Below are 27985 nucleotides of genomic sequence, written 5' to 3'. Positions count from 1 at the left end.
AAAGCCCTGGATCTGTTTAACAGCCACCTTGGCTTGGGTGAAGGCATCTTCCTCCCCCGGGTCCTCTCCCACTGAGCTCCCTCCTTTACAGGCTTGAACCAGGGTCACAACGTTTGGGCCAGATGCGGGGTGGAAGGCCTCCAATAGCCCAACAGCCCTAGCCAGGTCTCTCATTGTTTCGGGGTGATGGCTCACAGGTGTGCTTGCATTTTGCCACTAACTGCTGAGGGTACCACTTCGGGCTTACCTGGCCAGAAAACACCCAAGTAGTTGACAGGTCATCCAGGTCTTTGCCTTCTGTCTGCATTCTCCAGCCATCCGTCTGCTGTCAAATGAGCTCCAAGCGTGGGGGCTGCTACTGTGAAACGGGAAACAGACCCTGAGGTTAACAGAATATCACCATTATGATGGGAGAGAGAGGCATCCCTCCTGATGGTCAGCTGCCTCTGCTCTGGGGGAGAAAAGAGCTCTTCATCTGTGCCTGGGGGACAGGGAGCTCCATGACCTCGTCCCAATCTTCTTCCTCTTCATCAGTGCTCTCTATAGGGTCCCACGCCTTGGGGTTCCCATTTGGACGGGCCCCAACCATCTGGACTCCCTGTCGGGGAAGCTGCCTTCCCTTCAGCCACGCGGCATGGCGGGTTAAGTGTCTGCTTCCCATCTTGTTCCCTCAATCTGGCCATTAACGTTCCAGCAGTTTTGGTTTGGGCCAGCCTGGCATCCCAGCTGTAGGCCCCGAGCCTGAGCCTCGGGCAGTTGCTCAGTGTCTGTGGCCTTTCTCAGCCTCCAAAGCAGCAGCCAGCCCACAGTCACGGCTACCCCTTCCACCGTCTAGCTTCTTCTTCCCCACAGTAATGGCAGCGACAGCTCTGCGACACCCTCGGGGTGCTCTATGGATTCGCCCGTCTCTTGGCGGCCCCCATTCATCAAGGACAGACGCCACAGGGCCCCGCACACGAGTGGATGGCCACCCCCGGATGCCTCACAACTTTCCATTTCCCGTCCTTGTTCCCTGACGTCTCGGTGCTCCCGGGAGTTTCCTTGGCCTCTCAGCTGGCTCGCCAATTGTTGGGCTGCACTCCCGCAGGCCTGCAGGCCTTGTAGTGGCCCAGCCTTGAGACCAAAGGAACAGCCCAGAGACAGGGACAGAGACATCAGTGATTTGCTGGATAGGGGATCTTACACGTTCGAAGCAACATCCTGGAGCAACACCCCGCCGTGGGCGTCAGACAGGACTCGGCAGCCGCCTTTGCTGCTCCTGCGGGGGAAGGAGGCTACCAGTTATAGGGGGAATTGACTTCAGGTGGGCTCATCAGTTACTAGGGACTAGTTAAGCCCTACAATTACGAGGATTGGATGGTCATGGGAGTGAAGCAGGGCCTGGTCGAGCTGGGGATGTACAGAGAGCAAGAGAACAGCCATCTTGAGCGGCCTGACCATACGCTCCACCCCACACACCCTATATGACCCTTACAATCTTGGTCCGACCCTCTTCCGCCATATCCCGGGGGTCATGTATGCAGAGGGCGCTGCAACCAAATACCACAAATGCAACAGAGGCAACAGCTGCTAAGGAGTATCAAGAGTCCAAGAGGTGGGCAGACTTTGGAGCCAGGCGCTTATTGGGCCAACTTTCCATGGAAGTCCAGAGGAGGATGACCACCACATCTCGCTGTAGACCCAGCAGTCAGACTCACGCGTGGCGAGGCCACCATTGTTGTCCAGGTCCCAGACAGATTCCCTCTGCTCAGGCTAGGGACGAAATAGAGAGACGTTTTACAGGCACAAGACGGGGGGAAGATCATGACCCTGAAGCCAAACACAAGCAGTAACAGCATTCTGAGATCACACCACCCCTACCTGTGGTCTGCGTCCCAGCCTGCAGTCCCACACCGTCTGTCCTCCCTCAGTCCCCACGGCCAGTGCCAAACACCGGAGAGGGCGTAAAACACACCACAGGGTTTATATAATGGTGCTTTCTCCAATAGGGGCCTGGATTAATTACCTTCGTGGTCTTAGGCAGGGCCAAGCGGAGGACAGGTGAAGCCTGTAAGTCCCTTTCTAATCCCATTCCCCATGAAGCCGCAAACCCAAACCGCCGGGGACCTACCTGCCAGCCCCGGGCCATTTTGTCCTGGGATCCCCTAGGAACAGGTCTGGTGGCCAGGGTGAAAACAAGTTATTGTCCTGATCAGTACTGGTCCTTCGGTGGTCAACAGCTGAACTTGGATGGTGCTGACTCGTTGCTTCTGGGTTAACGTGCTGCAGGCACTGGGTCGCCTGCTCCTGGTATGTTCAGTCGTAGCTCGGAGGGGCTGAGTTAGCGTCCTGGTGCACATGTCAAGAGAGCGGCTTTCCAGTCTCGCTGGTTAAGTGGGCCATTCATCCCTCTGCTCAGCCCGGCAGCAGGGGCATTGGAGCGCAGGGGGAAATGCCAGTGTCTGTCATTTTTATCGGCCCATGCCTCAATTTCGTGGCCCATAAAGTGGGTTCCTTGGTGGCTAGCGGGGTCCTTTCCCCATAGGGTCGCCCCGCCACCATCCACTCCTGGGCTATCCACTGTATCCATCCAGATGCTGTCCGTTGCAGGCCTGCTGGCCACTGCTGCCCACCTGCACTGATTACCCCAGGCCAACCCATCAGTGTACGAAACCTCCCAAGGGATGGAGCCTGTGCCTTCTTCCACTAAAGGTGCTATCTCAGGAGGATCAGCTGTCTCCCTCAGGCCAGTGGGGTCCTCCATGGTGTAGGTCACCAGGCCTCAGAGAGCGTGTAACTCTGCACTCAGTGGGCCAGTAGGTCAAGGGCTACGTTGACTTCAACAGACATGCCACTTAGTTATGGTTTGGACTTGTGCATGCCCGGACTTGGGCTTCTGGAAGGTATCCTTTAGCCACTCAGCTATGGGATCTTGAGTACGTACAGTCACTGGGGTGCCTTCTGGGAGGTCTTTCACCTGTTGTGAAGCACCGTAGATTGCACAGAGCTGTCGTTCCATCACACGGCATCATTATTGCGCCCCCTTCCACGGGTGGGACCGGAAGCCCAAGGGCACTCTTGTGATTACGCTGTCACCACAGGCCCCAACCAAACCCTTGGGGCTCACTGGCCACGTCCAACTCACAAGCCTGTCCCTGAGTTCATATCCCTAAAGCCCTGGATCTGTTTAACAGCCACCTTGGCTTGGGTGAAGGCATCTTCCTCCCCCGGGTCCTCTCCCACTGAGCTCCCTCCTTTACAGGCTTGAACCAGGGTCACAACGTTTGGGCCAGATGCGGGGTGGAAGGCCTCCAATAGCCCAACAGCCCTAGCCAGGTCTCTCATTGTTTCGGGGTGATGGCTCACAGGTGTGCTTGCATTTTGCCACTAACTGCTGAGGGTACCACTTCGGGCTTACCTGGCCAGAAAACACCCAAGTAGTTGACAGGTCATCCAGGTCTTTGCCTTCTGTCTGCATTCTCCAGCCATCCGTCTGCTGTCAAATGAGCTCCAAGCGTGGGGGCTGCTACTGTGAAACGGGAAACAGACCCTGAGGTTAACAGAATATCACCATTATGATGGGAGAGAGAGGCATCCCTCCTGATGGTCAGCTGCCTCTGCTCTGGGGGAGAAAAGAGCTCTTCATCTGTGCCTGGGGGACAGGGAGCTCCATGACCTCGTCCCAATCTTCTTCCTCTTCATCAGTGCTCTCTATAGGGTCCCACGCCTTGGGGTTCCCATTTGGACGGGCCCCAACCATCTGGACTCCCTGTCGGGGAAGCTGCCTTCCCTTCAGCCACGCGGCATGGCGGGTTAAGTGTCTGCTTCCCATCTTGTTCCCTCAATCTGGCCATTAACGTTCCAGCAGTTTTGGTTTGGGCCAGCCTGGCATCCCAGCTGTAGGCCCCGAGCCTGAGCCTCGGGCAGTTGCTCAGTGTCTGTGGCCTTTCTCAGCCTCCAAAGCAGCAGCCAGCCCACAGTCACGGCTACCCCTTCCACCGTCTAGCTTCTTCTTCCCCACAGTAATGGCAGCGACAGCTCTGCGACACCCTCGGGGTGCTCTATGGATTCGCCCGTCTCTTGGCGGCCCCCATTCATCAAGGACAGACGCCACAGGGCCCCGCACACGAATGGATGGCCACCCCCGGATGCCTCACAACTTTCCATTTCCCGTCCTTGTTCCCTGACGTCTCGGTGCTCCCGGGAGTTTCCTCGGCTTCTCAGCTGGCTCGCCAATTGTCGGGCTGCACTCCCGCAGGCCTGCATGCCTTGTAGTGGCCCAGCCTTGAGACCAAAGGAACAGCCCAGAGACAGGGACAGAGACATCAGTGATTTGCTGGATAGGGGATCTTACACGTTCGAAGCAACATCCTGGAGCAACACCCCGCCGTGGGCAGCAAACAGGACTCGGCAGCCGCCTTTGCTGCTCCTGCGGGGGAAGGAGGCTACCAGTTATAGGGGGAATTGACTTCAGGTGGGCTCATCCGTTACCAGGGACTAGTTAAGCCCTACAATTACAAGGATTGCATAGTCATGGTAGTGAAGTTGGGCGTGGTCGATCTGGGGATGTATAGAGAGGAATAGAATAGCCATCTTCAAGACCTGACCATACACGTGACATTTCATTGAGTTTAGTTCAGTGTGTGCTAGAGTTTGGGCCTGTGTGTCCCCAAAGGCACACCAACTGAGACACCCTGGACAACTCCTTTTTTACGTGTTTTTAGGTGTCTCTAAGGGGGTGTTTCTAATGTTGAAAACACCTGCATAGGGTGGTGGTTACCTGAGGGTTCACTCTACAAAAATTCTCAAGGTGTATGCTTTACCTTGTTGTGTGTAGGCTACACTTCATCTCAGGACGCAAAACAGAAACCCCCTCCAATGCCACTTGGGGGCTGAGATTTTGTTCACCTGAAGGGCCCTATCACTAGAATTTCTGATTCAGCAGGTGAAAGGGGGAAAGAATCTGCATTTTCTTCTGCCACCCAGAGCCATACTTTGAAAACCATTGGCCTAGAGTTTTCTAGGTGGAGGGAAGCCAGGTTGCAATTAAGAAGTATTTCTAGCGCAATATTTTCAGTAAACTGCCCAAAGAGATCTTGGTCAAGAGGGAAATGACTCTCCAAGGCTCCAATAAATTGCTGTGATTTCTTTTCCATTCTGAATACTCGTTTTCATACCTAATTTTTTACTTTTTTTTTTTTTTTTTACTGTTTTCTTATCAAGTACCCCCAAAATTGTATAAGCTTCAGACCCCACATAACCAGGCCTATGCCTGCTCAGAAGATATCCATTAAGTCCTTCTATGGAGAACAGGCTTGGAGCAGGCTTTGGAGTTAACAGTGGCCTTGAGGTAGGGAAGGATTCAAACAAGGTTGCTGGGCAGGTGGGGGCCCTTGTGTGCTGAAAGGCCGCAGCTGGCTTATGAATTAAGAATGTGCAGACTTGTGACCTGCTGAGTCAGGGGGCACAAGCCACCCACGCGGGGGCGGCAGGCATCTCCCTCAGCATCCAGCTCCCACTCTGGGGAAATGAAACCCACGGGGTCCTTTTGACTGAAGGCAGTTTCAATACATCCACACGAAGGAAGCAGAGCCACAAGATTTATTATTTCAGATCCCAGAGGCCAGGGGGCGCAATGAGCCAGGGGAAGGACCATCCCCCGTCCCAGGTCCTGAGGGAGAAGAGAGCAGGGTACCAAGCACCTATCATACAGTGGTAGGGGCAGAGGTCACCAGCTTTTTATGGGTTTAAACGCTGAGTGGTTATTTTAAAAGGTGCCTGGGAAAAGCAAAGTGGGAATCCTAAACTCCAGTCTTTATGTCCACACTCCGGGTGTGAGGAGGGTTACCGTACTGTAACATGCCTCAGCAGCAAGCCTGAAAAACAAAGCTGCTTTCCTCAGAAGGTGTTTTTCTCATCACAACATGGCCTACAATGATGCGGCTCCTGTTCAGCGTGGCCCTCCCCTGTGTTTTCTAGTAACAGTAGCCCACAAAGCCGCTGGTGGCTGTGTGGTGAGGCTGAGACCCTCAAAGATCAAGAGCTGAGGACCCGGGGGATTAAACAGCTTGCCCAAGGCTACGTGCCAACCTCCCACAAACCAGGCTTGCCACCTTCCCCCACAGGGCAGCCTCTCTGCGTCAGCCTCTGGAACGGGCTGCAGCACAGCTGGGAGGCTCAGGGGGACATCTTTGAGGGGCAGGTCTGGAGATGCCCTATGCTGGTCCCCACCCCTGTGACCCCCCCCAGACTCCTCTGAAGCGAGCTGGGACCTAGAGGAGGCCCTTCTTGCTGGTGACCCCCAACTGCAGGATCCTACTAAGTGGCACGGAGGGCCAGGGGACAGTGGCAGCACCTGCTCTCAGCCACACGGGGTTGAGTGGGCCCTTGGGGTCAGCCCAGGGCTCCTGCCTGGGCCCCAGACCAGCCACTCCCTCCCCTGCTCCAGGGACCGCCCTCCTCCTGCCTCCCAGATTCACTCCCCAAGTAGGAAGCAGCAGCCGCCAGTCAGGCTGGGCTCCACACCGCCTTTAGTCACACTTCTCACCCCTGATGCTGCCAGCAGACGGGGACTGACGGGGGCTGGGGGACCACTGCATGAAGGGTGAAAGGAGGCCCTGAGGCACAGGGCTCCCTGAGAGCACAGGAGAGGAGGCGGGGCCGGGGGAGGCGAGGCAGGCCCCCGACACCCCTGCGCACACGCAGGCCGGCACTGCTGGGAAATTAGGCCGTGGGCCTGCAGCCGTGGGAGGAGACCGGGCCCCAGTGCCTCGGGGGAGGCGGCGGGGGGGCGTCCCATGGGGAACGAGGGCCCCTTTCCTGGGAGCAGGCCTGCTGGCGGCAGGCAGAGACTGAGGCTGAGACAAGGCTGTCTGAAGAGCCTCACGACGTGCCCACCCCTAGTGAGCGGCTCAGGGAACAGTGCAAGTGCCTGAGAACTCTGCCTTCGGCGGCCACTCAGAAACCTGCAGTCAGCCTCACACGAAGTGGGGCCACGATCCTGGAGCGGGGAGGGAGAGAGAGCTTCTGGCAGAGGGAGATCAGAGACCACTGCCAGACCCTGAGATCAGGCCGGTGGGTGGCGGGGAGGGCTGGCCTCTGGCTCCCCACAGTCGGGTGGCTCAACACCCCGTGCAGCCTGAGGTTGGGTGAGGATCTGGGGTGCACATACCCCTCCCGGGGTCAGAGAGGGCAGGGACGGGGTAGAACCACTCACCCCTCCTAAGGGTGCCCCAAGAGGAGACTGCAACCCGCCCACCAACACGCTTTGGGACTGTGGGCCCAACTCTTGCAAATGAGGCCCAGGGAAGGGTTGTGCTTTGCTCATTAATACACAGCGAGTTCATGTAACCCGTGTAATCTAGCCTCCAGGGTCTGGGCGGGCCTGAGGAGTGAACCAGGTAGTAGGTGAAAGACCAAGTCCCCTCCCAACCTCTGCCCCACCCAGGCCTCTCTGGCAGCTACCAGAAGACAGCCCAGGAAGAAGAGATAGCCCTGAGCAGTGGAAGTGAGAGGGCCCGATTCCATCAGATGCACAGGAAGGCAGGCCCCAGCTCTTGGCCTGGACACACTGCCTCAAACTACATCCCATCCTGAAGAGGCAAACCGAATGGAAACTTGACCAAAACAATTCAGTCTCACAGTGATGCACTCTGCATGTGTGTGCATGTGCACACAAACATACACACACACAACTAACCACACGCACGATGCATACTCTCACCCATGCTCTAAGCCATGGGTTGCACACACGTGGGTGGACACACACACACACACACTCCCTATGCTCAGATGCCCTCAATGGCCCATCTCCCACCCGGCAGAGCACCAGTGGCCAGTGCCCTGGACTCAGTGTCGGCTGCTGACGTGGAGGGTGTAGAAGGCCCAGGGCTCAGGGACGTAGATGACGCCGGGGTACTTCTTCCTGAGTACGGGGTCATTCCATAGCCAGGCGACCCAGAGCGCCACGAGCAGGAGGGTGAGGGCAAAGGAGGAGAAGAGGAAGAGGCCGTTGCTGTCCAGGAAGAGGCGCTTGCGCTTCTGGTGCAGGACAAGGGCCAGCATGGCGAAGAAGGTGAAGATGAAGAGGATGAAGATCTGGCCCTCAGTCACCAGGTACCTAAGGAGGCCAGTGGGTGAGGGGAGGTGGGTGCCGTGACAGCCCATCCTGCCCGGCATCCCTCCCTCTACCCAAGTACCAGGCTGCCCACCCAGTCGGTCAGAATAGCGCGTCAAGTGAGGGGCTCAGGCAACCACTTCACTCTGAGCCATGGCCCATACGTAGCATATTGATTTGGCTTGTAGAGTTACTATTTTTTTAAATGTTGAGTTTGTTGCCAATATGTAAATAGCAGATTACCTGCCAATGTGGAGTTCTGGTTTCCCTGCTCACGTTAGGCTTGTATTCCCACATGACAATAACTGATGAGGAGAAAGCAGCTGCTGCCTTTAGAGAGAGCATTGTTCTGCAGCTTGCCACAGTCCCCACCACTCCCTACTGCCTCACTTGATGCCTGCTTCATGCATTTCTGTTACCAGCTTGGTTCCTAAAGGCGTCTGAGTTTGGGAATGCAGTTTCAGCTGATGGAAGTTGTCATTACTGTCTCCTTGAAGGCTGGGATAGTCTCATCTCCCAGGGTTCTCTCCAGCTCTTAAGGCAGTACCTAGCATGTGGCCAGGAACTCAGTAACACCGGCTAGAGGGCTTCTGAGAGGTTATCTCGTCCACTCCCCTGCCTATAGAGAGAACCGCAATGCTGAGCCATCCCACTCAAGGAACTACATCGCTCTGCAACTTAGTGGCTGTGTCACCTTGGGGAATTTACATGACATCTTGGAGCCTCTGTTTTCTTGCTCATAAAGGGGGCATAAATGGCCCTATCTCTCAAGAACTACATACTTGGAAAAGCATATTGTTCAATAAACGGCCTCCTGTAGCTATCACTCTGGTAGTGCTATGGGTAAGAACGGGCCGAAGCTTCTTCCCACGTCTCACCTCTTTCCCTCCAGCTGTAGTTACCACCCATTCCTGTTAATCCTGCCCTCAGCGGGTATGCGGATTCGCTCTGGTGGACCCCCACAGCTGGCCAGGGGCAGCCCCTGGAGGTGGGCCGGAGCTGGCCCCAGGAGAGGAGGCCCTTTTCATTTGGCTGGAGGCTTCCCACCAGAGAAGGGCTAGTTGTTTCCAGGACACCCACCATCCCCAGGGGAGCCTTTCTCCAGAGCGGAAGCGACAGAGGAGGGGTAGGAGCCCGGCTGAGGCCTGGATCCTCTGGAACGGGAAGAGAGAGCTGGAGGGAAAAGGAAACCAGGCAGGGAGCCCCTGAGGCCATGGAATTCCCCACATATCTGTCCTTGTCATCTCCATGATGCTTCATAGTTTACAAAGCCCCCTTCTCTCCCCCTGGATTCTCACCATGTCCTAAGAGGGAGACAGGCGGGTATTATCCCCATTTCACAGAGGAGTAAATTGAGGTCGCAAGGCCTTTACAGGGCCTGGTGTCGGAGATGGATTCTATTGGCCCCGAGGCTGCACTGTGAATGTGAAGAGGTCACACTCAGGCCTGGCTTCCTGGTCACAGAGCGGCCACCATTAGGCAGTCACAGTCCCCACTGAAAGAGCAGGAAGCAGGGACCTCAACAGGGAGAGTCTCACCTGGGGTCACACAGCAGCCCTGCGGTCAAGAGCACATTTTCACTACCTGGCTCACTAAGGGCCCCCACCCTCCCTCCCCGCACCCCAGGTCCAGCGTCCACTCACCAGTAGTACAGGCCACTGGGCACCACCAGGAGCAGGGCTGCCCCTGGCATTGAGCTCTCAGCTTTGGTGGGAGTGAAGCAGCCGCTGAAGTACATGAAGAGGATGAGGAAGAAGGGGATGTACCTGCAGCAGGGAAGACAGTGCTGAGCCGCCCAGCTGCCCCGCCCAGCTGCCCCCACCCAGGGCCTCTTCCCCCGCCCGTCCTTGTACTGGTTCCCTGCACCATCCTATGCAGTCTCACTTCATGGCTTACAAAAATGCCTGGTTCGGGTGGCACTCTTCCCTGGCAGCCTTTCCCGAGCAGGGGGCCCAGGAGGGAAGCAGGAAGATGAGGTCTGCTCCCTGAGCACATGCCGATCACAGCCCCGCAGGCTGGGGGGTGAGGGGAGGGGCAGCTCTCTCCCACGCGGCGCTGGCCACCCCACTCACTCGTGTGTGTGTGTGTGTGTGTGTGTGTGTGTGTGTCTGCCTCGTGTACGCACCCAAATACCAGCAGTCCCAGCCCCTCACTGCCCTGGAAAGGGGTGTACCCAGCAGGGTCGAGGAGGGAGAGGCCCGAGGTCCCAGTTTAAAATAAGGTGGGGGGGACAGCACCTGCCAGGGGCCTCCAAAGAGCTCTGTGAAGCCCCTTCACCCACACTCAGCCCACAGCCTCACCCCCTTTCCACACACACACCATCTCACCCCAAAGGTACCGCCCTCTCTCCTCTCCACACACAGGCTGCTTTCCCCACGCAGCTGTGCCATCACACACACCCCCTTTCTCTTCCCACGCACCATCTTGTCTCCTTCCCCACCTTCCCCTCTTCCCCCCTCATGTGGCCCCCGCGCCCTCCCAGTCCTCTCCTGCTCCTTCGTTTCTCCAAGCCTCTCTTCCTCTCTCCTCCTCCTGTCCCCAGCCTTCCATGGGAAGGGTCTTCTGGCACAAGCCAGGGAGAACTGGCAAGAGGCCTGCCTGTCCAGGAAGCCCCTGACCTTCCAGGCCCCCAAACAGAACCTAGAAACACAGCATAGGGCAAGTGCGACAAAAGTAAGCCCACCTCGCTCGGGAGTGGGGCCACCCAGGCCCAGGGCTGGCTCTGTCACTAGCTGTCAACCCATGGCCAAACCCCCTCCCACTGGCCCCAGCTTATCCTGTGTAAGGTGTGGGCCTGGAACAGATGACTGCCCCCAGCTGGGGCCCTGCATCTCCTGTGGCTGAGCCCGCATTCGTGAGGTTTCCTCCACTGTGGGTGAAGGGGTGGGAGGCGCCCCCCTGGGAGTTCGGAGGAGTGGGGGCACAGGCAGCACCCCTGCCCCCGCCCCACCCCCGACCTAGTCCAGCCGGACCTACTCATCTTCCTCTCCGCCTCCATGCCTAAGACCGCAGCCCAACACGGCGGGGTCCCCATCCCCAGGGTGGGGAAGATGTTTATCAGCACTGCAGCCTCGGCCCAGGGAGGACAGCCACTCGCTGCCCTCTAGTGGCCGCCGCGGGCACCGCGGGCTGGCGGGAGCGGAAGGCGGCGCGGCGGGAGCCAGAGCTGAGTGACAGCGCCCCCGCCGGGGAAGAGCACGCCGTTCCAGCCGCTGCGCTCGACACCTGGAGACCCCAGGCCCTTGTTCAGTGTCACCAAGGCCGGCGGCAGAGCTGGCTGAGGCCACGGGCCCCATTACTCACCACATGGAGTGGCCCAGGTACTCGTCGTAGTAGTAGAGCAGCTCAAAGGAGTCGATCTGGGGGTGGCAGAGGCGAGGCAGGGGCAGAGGGGGAAGGGCTTCGGGGAGGGGCTTCAGGGAGGGTGCGGGACCCACGCAACCCGGCGGACCCCTCCCCCCAATGCCCAGGCCTCCCCCAGCTGCCCTCAGTCCCTCCCTACCCGGAGGAGGGGGCCCTGGTGGGAGCCTACGTGCCACTTCCTAGTAACACAGGAGCATCCTAGCTTGGCGGGGCGGCCTGCCCTCATCTAGGGCACCGTGATAGGTCGGGCAGCCTCTTTGGCCCCCTGGACAGACCGCAGGGCCGGGGTGGAGGCTCACCAGCGTCTCCGGCTTGAGATTCTTGATGATGGGGTTCTCACGGACTGACAGGTGGTTCTGGTAGCCGCTGAAGATCAGGCGGTGGTTTACAGAGTCACCCACCAGGTGGATGCTGGCGCCCATGATGAAGGTGATGATGCTGACATAGATCATGGAGCGCGGCAGGGTGCGTGGGGACCGCTCGATGAGCTGAGGTCAGAGGGAGGCCCGACAGCATGACCCCCGCCTCCACCATGATAGGAGACACCCTCTGCTCCCCTCCCTCACACCCAGAGTGGGAGGGATGCCACCAGCTGGAACGTCACTCTCAAATTGGTGGGTCCCTTTAGTGGGGCCAGTCCAGCCTCCAGAGTCCCACAAGATCCCTGTGAACCCAGCAGGGGCCAGGGATCAGCACCCTCTTGTGCTGGAGGGGAAACACACTCAGCAGGGCCAGCTCTGCCCAAGGTCACACACACCGACGGCTGTGCTGGAGGTGACACAGGCATCCAGGCTCCAGGCCCCGCCCTCCCACCACCCCCAGTACTGCTCCTGGGTCACTGGGCTGGCCTGTTGAGGAGACCCTCCCATTTCTGAGCAAATGAGCAATCCAAGCAAACAAAAATGAAAATGACAGGGATGCAGCAGTTGCTTCTGAAACTAAATTATTTTACTAAAGACCCTCTGAATTCTGAGATTACACCTTCCCTATTTTTTGGAGATCTGAAATGTCTCTCTAAAAACAAAATGATGGGGACAGTAAACAGCGATAGTTTTAAGAGCCCTTATGTGGCAAAATGCAAAGCCAGCATTGCCGAGAGCTACCTTGGAGATAGCCATCACCCAGATGTCTATCTCCTGCAGCTATCTAGGAGATAGCTCTGTGTTCCCAGTGGTATCTCAAAGTCAGGGATCTCCAGGCCAGAGGAGAGAGCTCACCCCCCTTTGCTGCCCTTCCTGCCACCTGGCCCCCACCTGCCTTCCCAACTGGTCCTTGACCTCACCCTGGGCGATCCAGCCACTCCTTCCACCTCAGCCTCCCCAGATGTATTATGGCTCCTCCAGCACGGCCTTGTCTTCAGGTGCTCCTGCCTGAAGGTCTCTCCCAGTTCATCCCCAAGCACACCAGGCGGAGGCCCAAATCAAACGACCCTCCTTGGGGAGGCCTTCTCCATGCCTCCCGGCCAGAGGCAGTCTCGCCTCTCCTGGGGCTTGACATGTCCCTCTATCACAGCCTTTGTCCCCCAGAGTCAGGCAGGGGACAGCCTGATTCAGGGCACTCCCGGGGCTCGGCACCAGTTTCCTGCCAGGTGCAGGAAGAAATGAGGGTGGGAAGGGAGGGCAGGGAGCTTTGGACTGTACCTTGAGCAGGAGAAAGGGCGTGATGATGTTGTAGGCCATGTGGAAGTAGTCCCCCACGCTGGGCTTGTTGAGCGGAAACCACTCGAGAGGAAACACCAGCTGGGGAGCAAGGGGAGGAATGGTTTTTACTAGGCACAGCCCCGTGAGGCCCTCAGTACCTCTTCTGCACACACTTCATTCTTTCTGTGATCTCTTGGGATCCTCTCAGCAGCACTGAAGTGAAGGTGTTTTCAGACAGACAAACTGAGTCCCAGAGAAGGTAAGCACACAGCAGACACAAATCCAGGGCCTGACCGTGTGTCCCTCTCGCTGTGGGTACTAAATAAAGGTCCCTGGGTACCGGCCTGAGAGTTGGAGGCTCCTTTGGGACTCAGTTGTGCACCAACTTTCTGGGTGACCCTGGGCAAGTTCTTCCCCTCTTCAGGCCTCAGTTCCCCCATCTGTAACACGAAATGTGGCCCAGGTGATCTACATGGACCCTTAAGGATCTGGCACTCCAGGTCCTAGGATGATGACAAGATCTCCTGGCCACCCAGGTATGGAAAAACACTCTGTCCACTGAGCAGATGGACCACTTCCGAATCAGGTCGAAACTACAGCTTATGAAACAAAGGAGAAAATAAGTGAGTTCTACAAAGTAGATTCAGTTCTTCCTTTTCTACCTTCCCTGAGAGAGGCAGGCAGGCCAGGGCCATTCCTCTGTCTAGAATGCCCTTGTTCCTCCTACTGCTCTACCCAGTGAGACCCAGCCTTGTCGGTGTCAGTGGGAAAACCCCTATTCGAGGTCCAAACACTTCACAACCTCCGCCCTGCCACACCGTACGCCCACTATCTGTTGATTGAGAACACGTGTAATGACCATAAATTTCAATCAAAAATTCACCCTGCAGAAATAAAACTCTCAGGATACAAGAATCTCAATCTCTTTCTCTTTCTTATTTGCTGTGTGCATGTATCTCTGTATCTTTATCTATAGCAAGATATATATGTTGACTGAAACACTCTTTGTGATAGCAAAATACCAGAAATAGGCTGACTACTTGAATACACTACAGTACATCTTTTCTATAGAAGGTTAAGTAGCCATTAACAGAAATGACACCTCATATGTACTGACATGGAGAGACAGCCATGATATATTCTAAAGTAAAACAAGCAAGTTGTAAAATAAAGTATAAAGTAAAATCTCATTTTGGTTAGAGAAAAAAAAAAAGGATGTATACATACGTTTGCATGAGTAGAGAAAGGAGTGGAAGGATGAGCCTCAAACTGTCAGAGGTGGAACTGGAAAGGGAGAGTCTCACACTTCTTTTTACCCCTGGGTATGAAGTGACTTGTTATAACTATGACATATTACTTTTATAACTTGTAAAAGGTTTTATTTTGTACTTATTACAAATTTGGGACTATCATGGGTACATGTGAAAAGCTCCAGTGTATACACGAGTTTTTCAAATGTATACTCCTGATGAGCCCACGTAAGGTTATACTGGCCACAGCAACTCTGAGCAGGATGGGGGAAGTGATTTGCCCTGCAGGAGACCCCTATTAGACCTGATGAGGCTGAGTCCTAGTGAATGAGGAGAGCCATGAGCCTGCCCCTGGCCTCATCTCCCCTCTCCCTGTAACACCAGTTTGATGGGCAGCTCCTTTGTCCCCCAGTATGCGGAACCTTCATGCTGCACGGGGGCTCAGAGCAGCTAGTCCGACCAGTCATCTTACAGATGACAGAACCAAAGCCCAGATGACACTGACTTGCCCAAAGTCACTTATAAAACTGACTGGGTGCCCTGACTCCTGGCTCAGTCCCTTTACTTTCACCTACATTTAAAAAACATGTAAACCTATGGCAAGCCTGCAGAAAGAAGAATCAGCAGCCACCATACCTCCTCCCCGACACCATTGCCAGGAAGCTTTTCTTCATCCCCTTCAAGTCTTTGATCCCATGTATACAAGACTGTTAGGGCCGTTACTGATTGGCAGGCAGTCAATATGCATGCCACTTAGGCATGTTTTTTCTCCTTAAACATTCCAGGTTGCTCTAGAGTATTCATAATTCCTGTTTAATGCCCAGGTAGCATCCTCTAGACTGCATACAGCAAAGCTGATTTACCCAGTCCCTACTGCTGGACACTCAAGTCCCTTCCAAGTTTTGGCTATTATAAGCAACACTGCAATGAACATCTTCGGTACAGAGGCTGTCTTCTTGCTGATTACATCTTCAGGGCAGATTCTTGGGAGGGGTCGTACTGAGTCAGGAGGGATGAACGTATTAGGGTTCTGGATAAAATCATGATGGAAGGGGGTGGGCTCTGGGGCCAGAGTGCCTGGGGGCAGGTGCTAGCTCCTCCACTTGCTGGTTGGGTGATCTTGAGCCAGTTATTTACCCTCTCTATCCTTGAGTCTTCTCATCTATAAAATTGAGATTAATGATAGCATTGATGGGAGAACTAAATAAGTTTAAACACATAAAGAGCTTAGAACAGAGTAAGCGCTCAATGTATGTTAACCGCTATTTCTAGCTTACTGTTATTATTCATTCAGTACAAGTATACTAAGCACATACCTTGCTAGGCACTATTCTAGGTACTAGTTATCGCCTTGACAAACTGCTTTCCCAAAGGGCTTTGCTAATTTGCATTAGCACTAGCATGTATGAGGTGTCAGTTTCAGTGTTGGATATTGTTATTTTTACCACCCACATGCAAAAATTAACACCTTAGTTCTTGGTGGGAACTCACTCAATTTTTTTCACCTTCTGTTACCTGTCTGTCTGTCTATCTATCTATCTATCTATCTTTCTATCTATCTATCTTATTCGTGACAAGTGAGGGGATTTGGTGCTCTTCCAGTATTAATCTCCGTAGAGGCCACCACTGTACACTGATGCATGAAATCGCCTTGGAGGGAAGGGGACAGTTTCACCAGATGACACTAAAAATTACCCAAGGCTCAAGTCATACATGATATGCAAATTCAGCCTATACTCTTCACCTCCAGAAAAACAATACTATCCCAAGGCTGTGGGGAAAGCTGGTGGGATCCTTTCTCATACCCCACCGTCTGAATTGGTGCTTTGGTTAAACCTGGGTGTGAGATATGGGCGGGCGCAGTATGACTAGTCAGGCCCCTCCGGATCCCCCACTCGCTGGCAGCTGCCGCACTGGTCACAGTCGTAGAACTAAAGGACATGAAAGCCTCCAGACCTATTCTCACAGTGTACTGGTACAGGCAATGACTTGTCTGAGGTCACTCTGACAATTCAAGTCACCCTGTCTCCTCACTGCTGGTCAGGGCTCTGTCCACAGCTTCACACTCACCATGGCAATGGGGCGGCCAAAGTCTAGTACCCAGTTCTGCAGGGTGAAGTAGAACCAGAGATCAAGGTGGAAGGGAGCCGTGCTGGCAGCCTCATCAGCCTTGACGGAGCTGTGCCTGGGGAAGGGGCAGACAAAAGGGGTCAGCTCTTCTCTCCTCCCATGCGAAGCTTCCCCACGAAGATGAGCCACAGAGATTTGGGAGCAGGAGGAAGCACACATGATTAAGTTCTAGGAAAAGGTTTTGCTGGAAATACTGTGGTCCATGGGAAGGTATCCTGGGAGTGGACTCCGTCTGCCCTGACCTTTGCTTCTCTATGATTCAGGCAGGAAAATGCCCAAAGGGTATAATAACTGTTGGGTTTTCTTACCTATTGAATGACGGGGAAATCAGATGGGGCAAAGGATGCAAATGTGGCTGAAAAGCATGAAACATGGTGATGGATGATGATAGCTAACCTTTGTTGAACACTTTCTATATTCCAGGCACTACTATAGCTGTTTGCATGTACCATCTCATTTAACTCTCTTAATTCTCACAGAAACCATCTGAGGTTAGAATATTACCCCCATTACACAAGTGAAAAAACTGAGGCCCAAGATGTTAAGCAACTTGCCCAAAGTTACATAGCTAAATATTTGAACCTAAATGATTAGGTTCCAGAGCTTATATTTTTAACCTCTAACCCATCATTGTATCCACAGTGATTGGTCCACGGGATGGGCATGTGACCTGAGCTGGATCAATTAGAGCCCTCTGGTGAGATGTGCCTTACAGACTATAGACTGGGATGAACAGGGGATCTCCCTTTCCCTTGGTTTCTGAACCATGAGGAGGTAGGAACAGGGCTGCAGGTGTCCTTCTTCTCACCAATCCACAGTGAAACCTAAGAAGGAAGGCAGCAGGGACAAGGTGATGTGAGAGACGTGGCAAGAAGAGGAGAACCATCTGACAACACACCTTTGGATGCCTGTCTCTCCTGCAAAGCAGTCAGCCATCTGCTCTTCACAAATGAGCTGAAGCTAAAGGGCCAGTGCATGTGCCACCTCCTCCAAGAAGGCTTCCCTGATGAAGCTTTTCCCAAAGCCCACTACAGGGAGTGCATCATCCCTAACTCCCACTCAGGCCATGACATCACTGGGCTGGAGTTTTGCTCGTATCTAGACCCTCAAGAAGAAGGGTGATTTTAAGGTTCTCTCAACTCACCAACCTCCCCATCAGAGTACAAATCCTCTTTATAGTGTCCCTGCCACTACTTGCATACCTCCAGTGACAAGCAGCCCACTCCTCCTAAGATGACTGAGATGTAAGTTGTACTGCCCAACTAGTGCCATGACCAGGAGCTGTGTGATGTTGAGTCCATATTCTCCAGAGTTTTCAGCTCAGTACCTGAGTTATACTCAGTGATTACTGGCTGATATAAAACAATCTCAGTTACCAGTTACTCATTTGTTTTAGTGGCAAACAATAGCTCTGTCAACACTGCTATTGCTTCCACAACTCTGGGATCATTTTTAGCCAATTCCAAGTATGGTCCACACTGGGCTCCTAGAGCAACCCAGACACAGAGAGGCAAGCTCTTGGGGGATCTCATCATCCTCTTGCGGCAAGCAAGGCGGGTGGAGTGAGCCTTTCCTAGGTCAACTAAGTCTTCCTGTCCCCTCTACCCAGTGCCCACCACTTACTGAGTGCCGACTGTGTGCTGTGCTAGAAGCTTCACCAGCACCATCTCATCTAATCCCCACAGCCATACCAGGAGGCTGTTACCCTCCCATTTTACAGATAAGGATACTGAGGCTTAACCAAGGTTACCCCCACTAGTAAGAAGCTGTATCAACTATTCCTTTTGTCAGCCTTCCTACTCCCTCCTTCTTCTGGTGAGAGATGATGTATCCTGAGCCACAGAGAGGGCCAGTGACCCAGGCCGGCGCAGTGGGACTTTTCTAACTAGAGTTGAAAAGAGCATCTTCCTTTCAGGTGCTGGGACGCTAAAGATGAGAGCACGGGGCTGCCTGTGGCCAAGGTTCCAGCCTCAAGGGACAGCCAGGTGAGAATGAAGTAGCCCTGCAGAAAGGAGCAGGGAAAAAGAGGAGAAGAAGGCCTGAGAGGGTTCACATTCCCAGTTCCAGGCGTCCCCAAGGCAATGGTTTGGCCACAAGAGCCAATACATTCCCTTTTGCTAAGGGTGCTGTAGTTCACACTGGCTTTCTGACACTCGCAATCCAGGAGTCCTGAAAGGCAGAGAATTCAAACCTGGGTCTACATGGATTCAAGACCTGTGCTCTAAGTATCTTGCTATTTTGTTGGTGATTATTATAAGCTTTGTGGCATATCAGGAGATCAAGATAGAGAGGGATTGGCGTAGCCTGAAGCAGTATGCAAAACCTGCAGGAAGAAAGGGAGCCTGGAAGCATGGTTGGGTGGATTCAAGTAGGCAGAAAAGCAGCAGGAGAGCAGGATCAAAGGCCTGGAGGTGGAAGTGAGAAAGGTGCTGCAGGGAGCTCAGATGCCTGGCTTACTGGTGGAAGGAAGAGGAGGGGCTGCTGGGCCTTCGGACCGAGGCAGATATTCAGTCACTGTCTTAGGCAAGTGACTGGTATAGAGGGCCCACCATGCCCCTTCCCCTTTGTGACCATCAGGGCAAGGCCTCAAAAAGCAGATGGGTGGCAACCTCCGGGCCTGAAGAACTTTGATGGGGAAGGAGAATAACAGTCCTCAGTGTTTTATTCTGGAAACCTTCAAACTGGGCAAAGAGCAGGATGTTTGGTACAGGAAATAAAGGCGTTTTGAAAGCCTGGGAAGCACTTAAGTGTGGGTCTCTGGAAGCTGTGGATACCAAGCACACACTAGGGGCTCAGTGACTATTTCCTCTTCCACCTCAGGAGGCACTCAGTCAATGGGGATCCCTGTCATGAGTCCAGCCGGGCTGAGCAGAGCAGGAAGAAGAAGGGCAGGTGCAGGGCAGACACCTAACTTGGGAATCAAGAGCATCTGACTGGTTTTCTCCTGCTGAGAACAACAGTGAAAGCACAATGGCAGGTAACCCAAGACAAGGATGGCCTTTAATCTCCTCCACGGCTTTACAAGTCTACCATCTGGGAAAACTGACACCACGACAGTTGGGGAGCGCATACCATACAGCAGTGGTCCCCAACCTTTCTGGCACCAGGGACCAGTTTTGTGGAAGACAATTTTTCCATGGACGGGGTGCAGTGGGGGGTGGGCGGAGATGGGGGATGGCTCAGGCAGTAATGCAAGCAATGGGGGGGATGGCTCAGGTGGTGATGGGGAGTGACGGGGAGCGGCAGATGAAGGTTCGCTCACTTGCTCACCTCCTGCTGTGCAGCCCGGGTCCTAACAGGCCGTGGACTGGTACCGGGGATTGGGGACCCCTGCCATAAAGCACATAACATATAGATGAAATATTCAAAGCGGTCAGCAGTCTCAGCCATGGTGGAGTCAAGCAGGGACCTATGGATGGGGACTATAGAGGGACTGATTTTGGTTCTATATACACAATGGTGAAATACCTGACATGATGACAAGTTTGAACAAAAAATGAGAAAATGAAGGCAAAAAAATAAGAGAAAAAAAGGAAAGGCAATTAGAAACTCCAGGAAAAACAAAAGCAATATACGAAAGCAAATGTAACTGTTAAACTTACTGGACTCTGTAAGGAACAATATTTACATGGCTTAACTAATAAAAACATTGTATACTGATTTTCAAAGTTCAGAATCAATCCACAAACAAAACATGGAAGGCAATTATGGTTAAAAAACAGCAAGTAAAAACTACTGTTAACCTTGACAACTTGAAAGTAAAACTATAGATGACAGGAGTTGGGGAAAGGGTAAAGAATGCTAAAGATTAGGGTAGAAGACTAATATTCTTTTAAAAAGGAATCAAGAGATACTGCCCTTATTGTAAATCAACTATACTTCAATAAATAAATAAATAAGTAAAATTTGGGGAAAAAAAGATATTATTTTACAGTTGACCGAAAAAGAAATAATGGTATATACATATTCCTTAAGGCTACAAAGGTAACAAAGAGCAAAACTAAAAATGGTGATACAAAACCATCTTGTGAAGATAGGAGAGGCATAAGTGAACCAAATCATAACAGGAAATTAGTAGGTAAACGTTAGCTTAGAGGCTAATAGCAACTGATAAACCAAGAAATAGCAGTGGAGCATAGCTTTTGAGTGTGGATTTTGGAGACTGCCTGGGTTCATATCCCAGCTCTACCACTAACCAAATCTTTAGCAAGTTACCTCCTGGGCCTCAATGTTCTCATCTATAAAATGGGGGATAATAGTAGATCTTACGTCAAGAGTTGTGGCTGAATAAATTATGCAAAAACTTTTTTTTTTTTTAATGCAAAAACTTAAGAGCAGGGCTTGGCCCACAGAAAGTGGTATGTACGTAGTATTTGTTATTATTATTTAGACATATGAATTTAATTCTGGTAGAAACAGTTAAAAGAAGCTAACACGGTTGTCTCTGGTACTAGGGAGAGGTGGAAAAAGGGCCACTGCTTTTTACTCTAAGCCTGTCTGTGCAATTTTATTTAATCATGGGCATGTATTACTTTGATTACAATACAAAAAACTCAACAGAGCAGGTGGAAGCTGGAATAGGGTACCTTGAAAGGTAGTGAGCACCTTGTCATTAGAGGTATGTAAGCAAAGCATGACGGTAGCAGAGGAAATCCAAGCATCCTAGGAGTTAGACAGGATGATTCTGCCTACTGTCTTGTGCAGCAATGATATTGAGAACCGGCCTACAGGCATCCAATGAGGTGGGCAGAGACACCCTGGAAGAGAGCCAGCCTCTCATGCCATCCCCACGAGCAACCTGGATGGTGGGGAGCTCATGGAGGAGTAAAGAGGAATAGCCAGAGTGGAGTAGTAAGAACAGAAAACAGAAATCAGAAACCCTGGGTTTAGGCCCTGGTTCTTGCCGGCAAATGATGTAAACCTCCTTAGACCTCAGTTTCCACACACACAAAATAACAAAAAGACTGAGTAAGATGCTGCATGTGGAAACCCCGCATGACCATATCTGCTACTCACACGCTGTTCTAATTGGACTACCACAGTTCAGGCAGTCAAAGACTCCCAACTTATAGGTGATCCAAAACAGACATGTCCTTTAGTAGCACGAAAAAGAGCTACTCTCACCCAAGTCTCTCAGACTTCTTCCCTCATCCCAAATCATACCACAAACTTCCTAAAACTGAGCACACTAGTGCTCAAAAACCTTCCATGGCTCCCCTGTGCCCTACAGAACAAAAGCTGCATACTTAACCTGCCATTTAGGGCAGGAACTAGGGTGAGGCAAGTGAGGCACACAGGGCCCAACATTTAAGTAGGCATAGGGGAGCCATGGAAGGTTTTTGAACACTAGTGCCCCGAGAGCGTCTCCTTAATTTTCGCACTCAAGGCTCTCACTCTGGTCCCAGCTCTGCTGCCATTCAAGGCCCTTCACAATCAGTCTGCATCCTCCTGCCACTGTACACAAAGAAAGCTCCAGCACCACTCCTTGCCTTTCCCAAGCTTTCCCCTGGCTGGAACAGCTTTTCTTCCCCTGTCACCTACTGAGTTCTTTGAGATGCAGCTCAAGCTCCACTTCCTCCAGGCAGCCCTCCAAGACGACCTCTCAGCCCCTGGACTGTTCCTTCCAGGCCCGCCCTACCGGACTGTGGGACCCTCCCAGCTTCACCTTCCCCACCGCTTTAGTGCCTGGCACAGCGCTGGACACAACAGAGATGCTTAATGAATGCCTGCTCCATGCAATGAATGTCTATAATTTGTAAAATGGTATGAAAGCCGAGTGGAGGGTAAGATTAAAAGGTGGCTTCTGTACATTTTCCTCTGCCCCAAGCACCTGGTCTCAGCTACATAAACCAATAACTTCCCCTTACTGAGAGAAGGGAACAGCAACCGTGTGGGAAAAGCCCTTCCTAATTCTTTCTCTGGAGGGGAGCTTCCACATTTCGCTGTCTCTTCCATTTACATTCCCACATTCTTTGGTTCCTCGGGGCAAGGAGTGAGCCTCCTGTTAACATCAGAACCCAAGTCAAGTTTAAAGGCATCCCCAGAACTCGGGTTGGCGCCCGGGGCTTGCAGGCGCGTTGGGGACCCTAGTGAGCAGAGATGTCCTCTGGGCCCGCCGCAGCCGTCCCCACCCCGAGTTTCTTGGACCCCAGCTGAGCGACTGTCCTAGAGCCGGCCGGGCCTGTGGGCCGTTGAATCCCGCCGCTGAGCCTCCCTGGGCACGGGGCTCCTCCAGGAAGAGAAAGGAGCGCGGAGGCGGGGCTCAGGCGAGTGGGCGAGGAGCAGCTGCAGGGATAGCGCGGGGACGACCCACCCGAGCTCCGTGGCCCCGGTCCCCCGCCCTCCCCGTCACGTGGCGGGGCTGCGGTTCCGCTCCGCCCGCCGGCGCGCGCCCACCTGGCCTGCAGGAAGGAGGCGCCCGGCTGCGCCCCCGGGCCACCCGCCGCTCCCGGGTGCTGCCGCCTTCGCGCCGCCGCCTCCATGGCTGCCCCGCCGGCCGGGCCCTCTGCCCCGCTGCCCGGAGCTGGAGACGGGCTCGGCTGGCCTGACTGCCGCGAAAGCAAATACCCAAAGCTGGTGCGGACCGGCGGGAGAACGCTCGGCCCCAGAGGCGCGGGCCGGAGGAGGGGCCGGCGGGGGCGGGACAAGAGACGCGCCGCGGGAGCGCGGGAGCGCGGGAGGCGGGGCCGGCTCCGCGCGGGGAAGGAGGGGCCTGATGACTGTGGCGTCCCAGGCAGTGGGTGGGGACGGAGGCCGGAGGGCGCAACGTGTAGCCTAATGGGGCTGGGATCTGCTGGGGTCCCCTGCGTGGCCGGGGGCGGGAAGCTTTGCCTAGGCTGCCCGAGACCCGGATATTCGTCTAGGGTGGGCTAGGGACGTGGGGAAAGACTAATTGGACCCAAATGCTCCCCTGGGGAGGAGACGAGACTGGATTTCCCTTGTCCTTGGGGACGGGAAGGCTTGGGGGGACGGGTTCAATGTCCTTCCCCACTGTGCTATGCACTTTCCTTCCTCAGATGGAAGATAGCACTCCTTAAAATGTCAACTCTATAGCCCTTGACGCTGGGAATCAAAAATCGGTGGGATAGGAGGGTAGGACGCAAAGAAGAGCGAATTCTTCCCAGGTTGGGGAGGAGGGTGATGCAGATTCCAGTTCCGGCTTTGTCACTCTCTTGGATTCTGTGGCTTTGTAAAAGTTACTTCCCCTCTCTTCCATTGAAACATGTATTAACTCCTGAGCAGCGCCCCATCCCATATGAGAATGGATGAGCCCTACCCTAGTAGGCTTACATGGGGTGTTAGGGGTGCGGATTGGTAAGTGGTGTGCTGGGGAAAGTACTGAGTATTGTGAGGGTGGAGACTTGGAGGGGGTGGGGTCAGACAAGGCTTCTGGAGGAGGCCTTGGGGAACTGAACTCCGTTTGCAAACGTGGAGCAAAGCCAATTTACTGACAATGAGTTGTGGTTGTCGGCTGAAAAAAAATGCACAACCTAAAAGTTGAGAATTATGTTTTATTCGGGGACATTACTGAGAACTGTAGGCCAGATAGCACAGATAGCTCTGAGGAACTGTTCCAAAGAGGTAAGGGAGGAGCCAGGATACACAGGAGTTTTTGCTGAAAAAAAAAAAAATGTAGTCGAACATCAAAAGATTACCGCTAATCACAAAAAACAGACATCTCAAGTTAATGATTTTAGTGTATGGGAAGATGCAAGAGTCTGGGCTTACTGACCTTTGATCTGCATCTTAACTATCTAGGGCCAGAATCCTGTTTTTCTCCATCCTGAATTCCCCTCGGGATGCGCCATGGGGGGCAGCTGCAGTGGCTGATGGCTTGATGGTGGACGTTATTTTTTTTTTGTCCACTTGGTAAAGTACAGCGTTTATTGCAGGGTGCCAAGCAACGGAGTGGGAGACAAGCCTCAGATCCACTCCAACTTAGTCTTTGAGTTAGGGGGGGTTTTTTTTAAGGGGAAGAACAAAAAGGCTGGGATTAATCATCGTCTTGTGACATTTGTTAATTGTTGTTTCAGGAGTCCGGATATCTTTGGTTATGATTCTCCAACCAGATGGTCCATGGCTGGGGGGTCTGTTAGCTCATCTTGCCCTGGAGAAACAACCTGGGTTTGTATGTTAATGATGATATCTATAATAGCAATTTTAGTACATTAATGATGTTAACAACAACAGTTTTAGTCATCTGACTCTGGCTGATTAGTGTTCAGTTAGCACAGGATTGAGGTCAGAGGGGACAAGAAAGGGAATAAAGTTTTGGATAGAGAGATTAATCATGAACTCAGTTTAGGGGGACTTGGCTTCAGATGGACATCCTAGCTGTGACTTTGGACTTCTGAGCTGACAATGAAGTCTGAGCAGAAGTCCACCAAACACATGAGGAGTGGGGAAGAGTGTTCCAGTCAGAGGGGACAGCCAGCCAGGGGGCTTGGCATCCAGAGAGACCCTGATGTTTGGAGGAACAGAAAGAAGTTCAGTGAGAGCAGCAGAGGGCAGGGAGGAAGAGCAACAGGAGTTGACCTGGGGAAGGAACCAGCGCAAAGGAGGACAGCCTTTATCCAGAGAACAATGGGAAGCAGTTCAAGGCTGTTGGGCAGGGGAGTGGCACCAACGTATTTGCATTTTAGACCCTTCCCTCCACAGTATGGGGGGTCGGGGAGGTGGATGAGAGGAGGCAGGACTAGAGACTGGGGCCCAGTTCTTCTCGTGAGGGTCCTGGACTGGGTACAGTGACAGTGGAAAGGAGAGAATTAATGACATCAAAAGTTGTGTGGGAGGTACCAAGGCTGTGACTTGGATGTCAGGGGTGAGAGAAGAGTTCAGGCAGTGGCCAGTTTCTGCAGCTGGGTGGATGGTGGAGGTACCCCTTGGGAAGTGGGTTGGAGCAGGTTTAGGCTAAATGAGAATTCATCCTTGGACACATTAAGCTTGAGGTGGGGTCAGGAAGGCTGATGGACCCATGGATCTGACACTTAGGCCAGACTTGGGAGTTGAGCAGACAGACTTGTGAGTCACAGGAATATAGATGACAATTCGAACCTTAGAGGCTACCTGGGGAGACAGCTTCCCTGTGAGAAAGGAGAACAATGGGCAAAGCCTGAGAACAAACAACACAGTCCTACTGTATAGCACAGGGAACTATATTAACCATAATGGAAAAGAATATAAAATATAAAAGAATAAGCATCCTGTAATAAACCATAATGGAAAAGAATATATATATATATATATACCTATATATATATATATCTGAATCACTTTGCTGTACACCAGAAACTAACACAACATTGTAAATCATCTATACTTCAATTAAAAAAAAAAAAAAAAAAGCCGGAGAACAATCTGTGAGGCAGACTGCCTGGATTTCAATCCTGATACCGTTGCTAACTAGCTGTGACACTTGGGTAAATTGCTCAGCCTCAGTTTACTCATCTGTAACAAGGAGAAGCTTGTTGCATCTACTGCATTGGGGTTGTGATGATTCAGTGAAATAATGCACGTGAAGTGCTTAGCACAGAGCCTGGCACTGGTGGGTTTGTTATTTACAACAGTCTGTCCTTGGACCTGAGGTTTCCCTCCATGATTTGAGGGGTTTGAGCTATGCCTACTTCCATTCTATTTTCTTTCCTGTCTTTTCTCTTGAGAGACTTTTATTGGGTTTATTCCTTCTCCTTTTGATCAGAGCCTGCATGTCCCATCTTGACTGTGGCTGGTGCCTGCATCAGGACCATTTTCCATCAGTCCCATCCTGGGCTCCAGCAGCCCACAGGTCACACCCCAGCCCCACTAAAGGGCACGTATGCTTTATAGCTTGCTTTCTCTCATTTGTTCCTCACCATGTCATAAGCAAGCAGGGGATGTCCCTGTTTTGCATCAGGGAAAGCCAATGTCCTGAGCTGAAGTAGTGTACCCAAGGTCAGCCAAAGACAACGCTCAGACTGGATCCCAGATTTAATTTTGGTGAGTCTGATCTTCCATCTACAGATTGATCTATGCATGCACCAGAGAAGAAGGATTGAGGCTTCCCACTCTGACCCTAATCTCTCATTCTCTGCTGGCTTTGCAAGCCTGCTGGGCTCCAAAGGTAGGGGTATGCAGTGCCCGTGATGTAATCATCGATTTAATAATACCAAGGAGTGAGCTTCCAGCCATTAGAGGATGAGGCTGTGCAGTGGGGGCCTCTCTGGCTCACTTAATCCTCCAATCCCTTAAATACCATCAAATCTGCCTCCTGTCTGGAGCCGACAGCTGCTCCTGAGTGCAGGGGAATCCAGGCTGGCAGGGAGGCTGGGACTTTCGGAATGAACAAGATGAAAACTCCCCCAGCCTGGTGGGATTATCAGCCCCCCGTCTTTCCTGTCCCATCAGGACTCTTTAAAAATACCATCTGTGTTAGCTCTCAAATTGCATGGAAATTGAGGGTAGCAGGGCCAGGGGTGGGGGATAGAGCAAAGTTGGCACCAACCCTTGGGCACTGAGGGATACACATTTCCAGGAATCTTGCTTCCAACTCTCTGGGGACATGGTTCCTGCCCACCAGAAAGGCAAATGGTCTCAGCTGCAATTTCAGTGAACAGCGTCAAGGAACTTTGCAGCTGGGAAGGTCCTTTGGGATTACACAGACCAGTGGTTTCAACTTTTATTTTAGCAGAAGTTCTCACTCTTTTCCAACTAGAGCTGTATGAGCTCCTTTTTAATGCCCGCCTAAGATCCTCTCAGCTACACCTGTCTTCCAGGTCTTCCACTTGTTTCACCAGCACAAACCAATGGCACCCCCCGATCCCCCAAATTTCTGGCCTGAGAGTGCAGGAGTGTCAGACACTCCATGGGGTGAACCTTTGACCAGTAAGAGACAGGGGTTGGCAGATAAATTCCTTTCTCTTCCTCTTTCTGGGTGGACTGTCCTAAGCTTCGTACGGCCTCATTAAAGAAGGTCCCACAAGATTTAGCAACAGGGGAGGTGTATAGCAGCCAGCTCAGCAAAGTCCTCTGTGCCCTCTCCCTCCTTTTCTCTCCCTCACCCTGCTTTTTCCCACCTCAGCTGCCCCAGCATCGCACTCCATCATAAAGTGTTAGCACATACACTCCTGCCTCAAGATCTGCTTCTTCGGAAACCTGGGATAAGATAACATCTGAGAAGGAGGCTCAGTGTATAAAACAGATACAAGCGGGGCTACTCTGAGTGAAGAGAAACAGGGGCCCAGGTGCCATCTCTCTTTCCCTCCTACCGTTTCCAAGGCAATGACCAAGGCCTCCTTACAAGGCTCCCAAAAGCCTTTGATCTCATTCAATTCTGCCATTCTGCTGCTGAGAAAACTGAAGCCTGAAGTCACACAGTGAGTTAGAAGCAAAGCCAGGACTAGACTCCAATCTCCTCACTCCTAATCCGGTGAGACGAATCCTCATCTTTCTATCAAATTTACATAAGAACTTTTGAAAACTTTTCTTTTCCCAAAACATCTTCCCATGCCGGTCTGCCCCGGGAAGGCTTT

The 27985-nt window shown here is 52.8% G+C and overlaps 2 protein-coding genes across 35 annotated transcripts in view; both read right to left on the bottom strand.

Annotated features, from left to right (window-relative positions):
* LOC132359275 (uncharacterized) overlaps positions 1-4495 on the bottom strand; it is a 30013-nt gene extending 25518 nt beyond the window's left edge. For 23 of the 29 annotated variants that reach the window (XR_009500786.1, XR_009500787.1, XR_009500789.1 and 20 more), the window contains exons 1-3: positions 3398-4159; positions 1184-1258; positions 248-358 (exon numbers count right to left, since the gene is read on the bottom strand). Coding sequence is in view for 25 of the 29 variants with exons in the window: in XM_059912938.1 (XP_059768921.1) it covers positions 248-358; positions 1184-1258; positions 3398-3468 (257 nt within the window). In the remaining 4 variants the exon portion in view is untranslated. Of the gene's footprint in view, positions 1-247; positions 359-1183; positions 1259-1543; positions 1753-2110; positions 2957-3397; positions 4160-4333 lie in introns of those variants that run through there. The other 6 variants (XM_059912941.1, XM_059912942.1, XM_059912943.1 and 3 more) reach the window with 6 other exon arrangements.
* Positions 4496-5563: 1068 nt separating this feature from the next.
* The window catches only part of CLN6 (CLN6 transmembrane ER protein), a 51697-nt gene continuing 29275 nt past the window's right edge, over positions 5564-27985 (bottom strand). The window contains exons 1-9 of one of the 6 annotated variants that reach the window (XM_059912910.1): positions 22875-23104; positions 19749-19808; positions 16419-16533; positions 13099-13197; positions 11758-11946; positions 11399-11454; positions 9739-9861; positions 9176-9268; positions 5564-8098 (exon numbers count right to left, since the gene is read on the bottom strand). In XM_059912910.1, coding sequence (XP_059768893.1) covers positions 7828-8098; positions 9176-9268; positions 9739-9861; positions 11399-11454; positions 11758-11946; positions 13099-13197; positions 16419-16533; positions 19749-19808; positions 22875-22960 — 1092 coding nt within the window. In that variant the 5' untranslated portion in view covers positions 22961-23104 and the 3' untranslated portion in view covers positions 5564-7827. Of the gene's footprint in view, positions 8099-9175; positions 9269-9393; positions 9513-9738; positions 9862-11398; positions 11455-11757; positions 11947-13098; positions 13198-16418; positions 16534-19748; positions 19809-22874; positions 23105-27985 lie in introns of those variants that run through there. The other 5 variants (XM_059912916.1, XM_059912912.1, XM_059912911.1 and 2 more) reach the window with 5 other exon arrangements.

The sequence above is a fragment of the Balaenoptera ricei genome, chromosome 2, assembly GCF_028023285.1.
Source record: "Balaenoptera ricei isolate mBalRic1 chromosome 2, mBalRic1.hap2, whole genome shotgun sequence".
Classification (NCBI taxonomy): Eukaryota; Metazoa; Chordata; class Mammalia; order Artiodactyla; family Balaenopteridae; genus Balaenoptera; species Balaenoptera ricei.
This window is presented reverse-complemented; position numbering and strand designations above follow the sequence as displayed.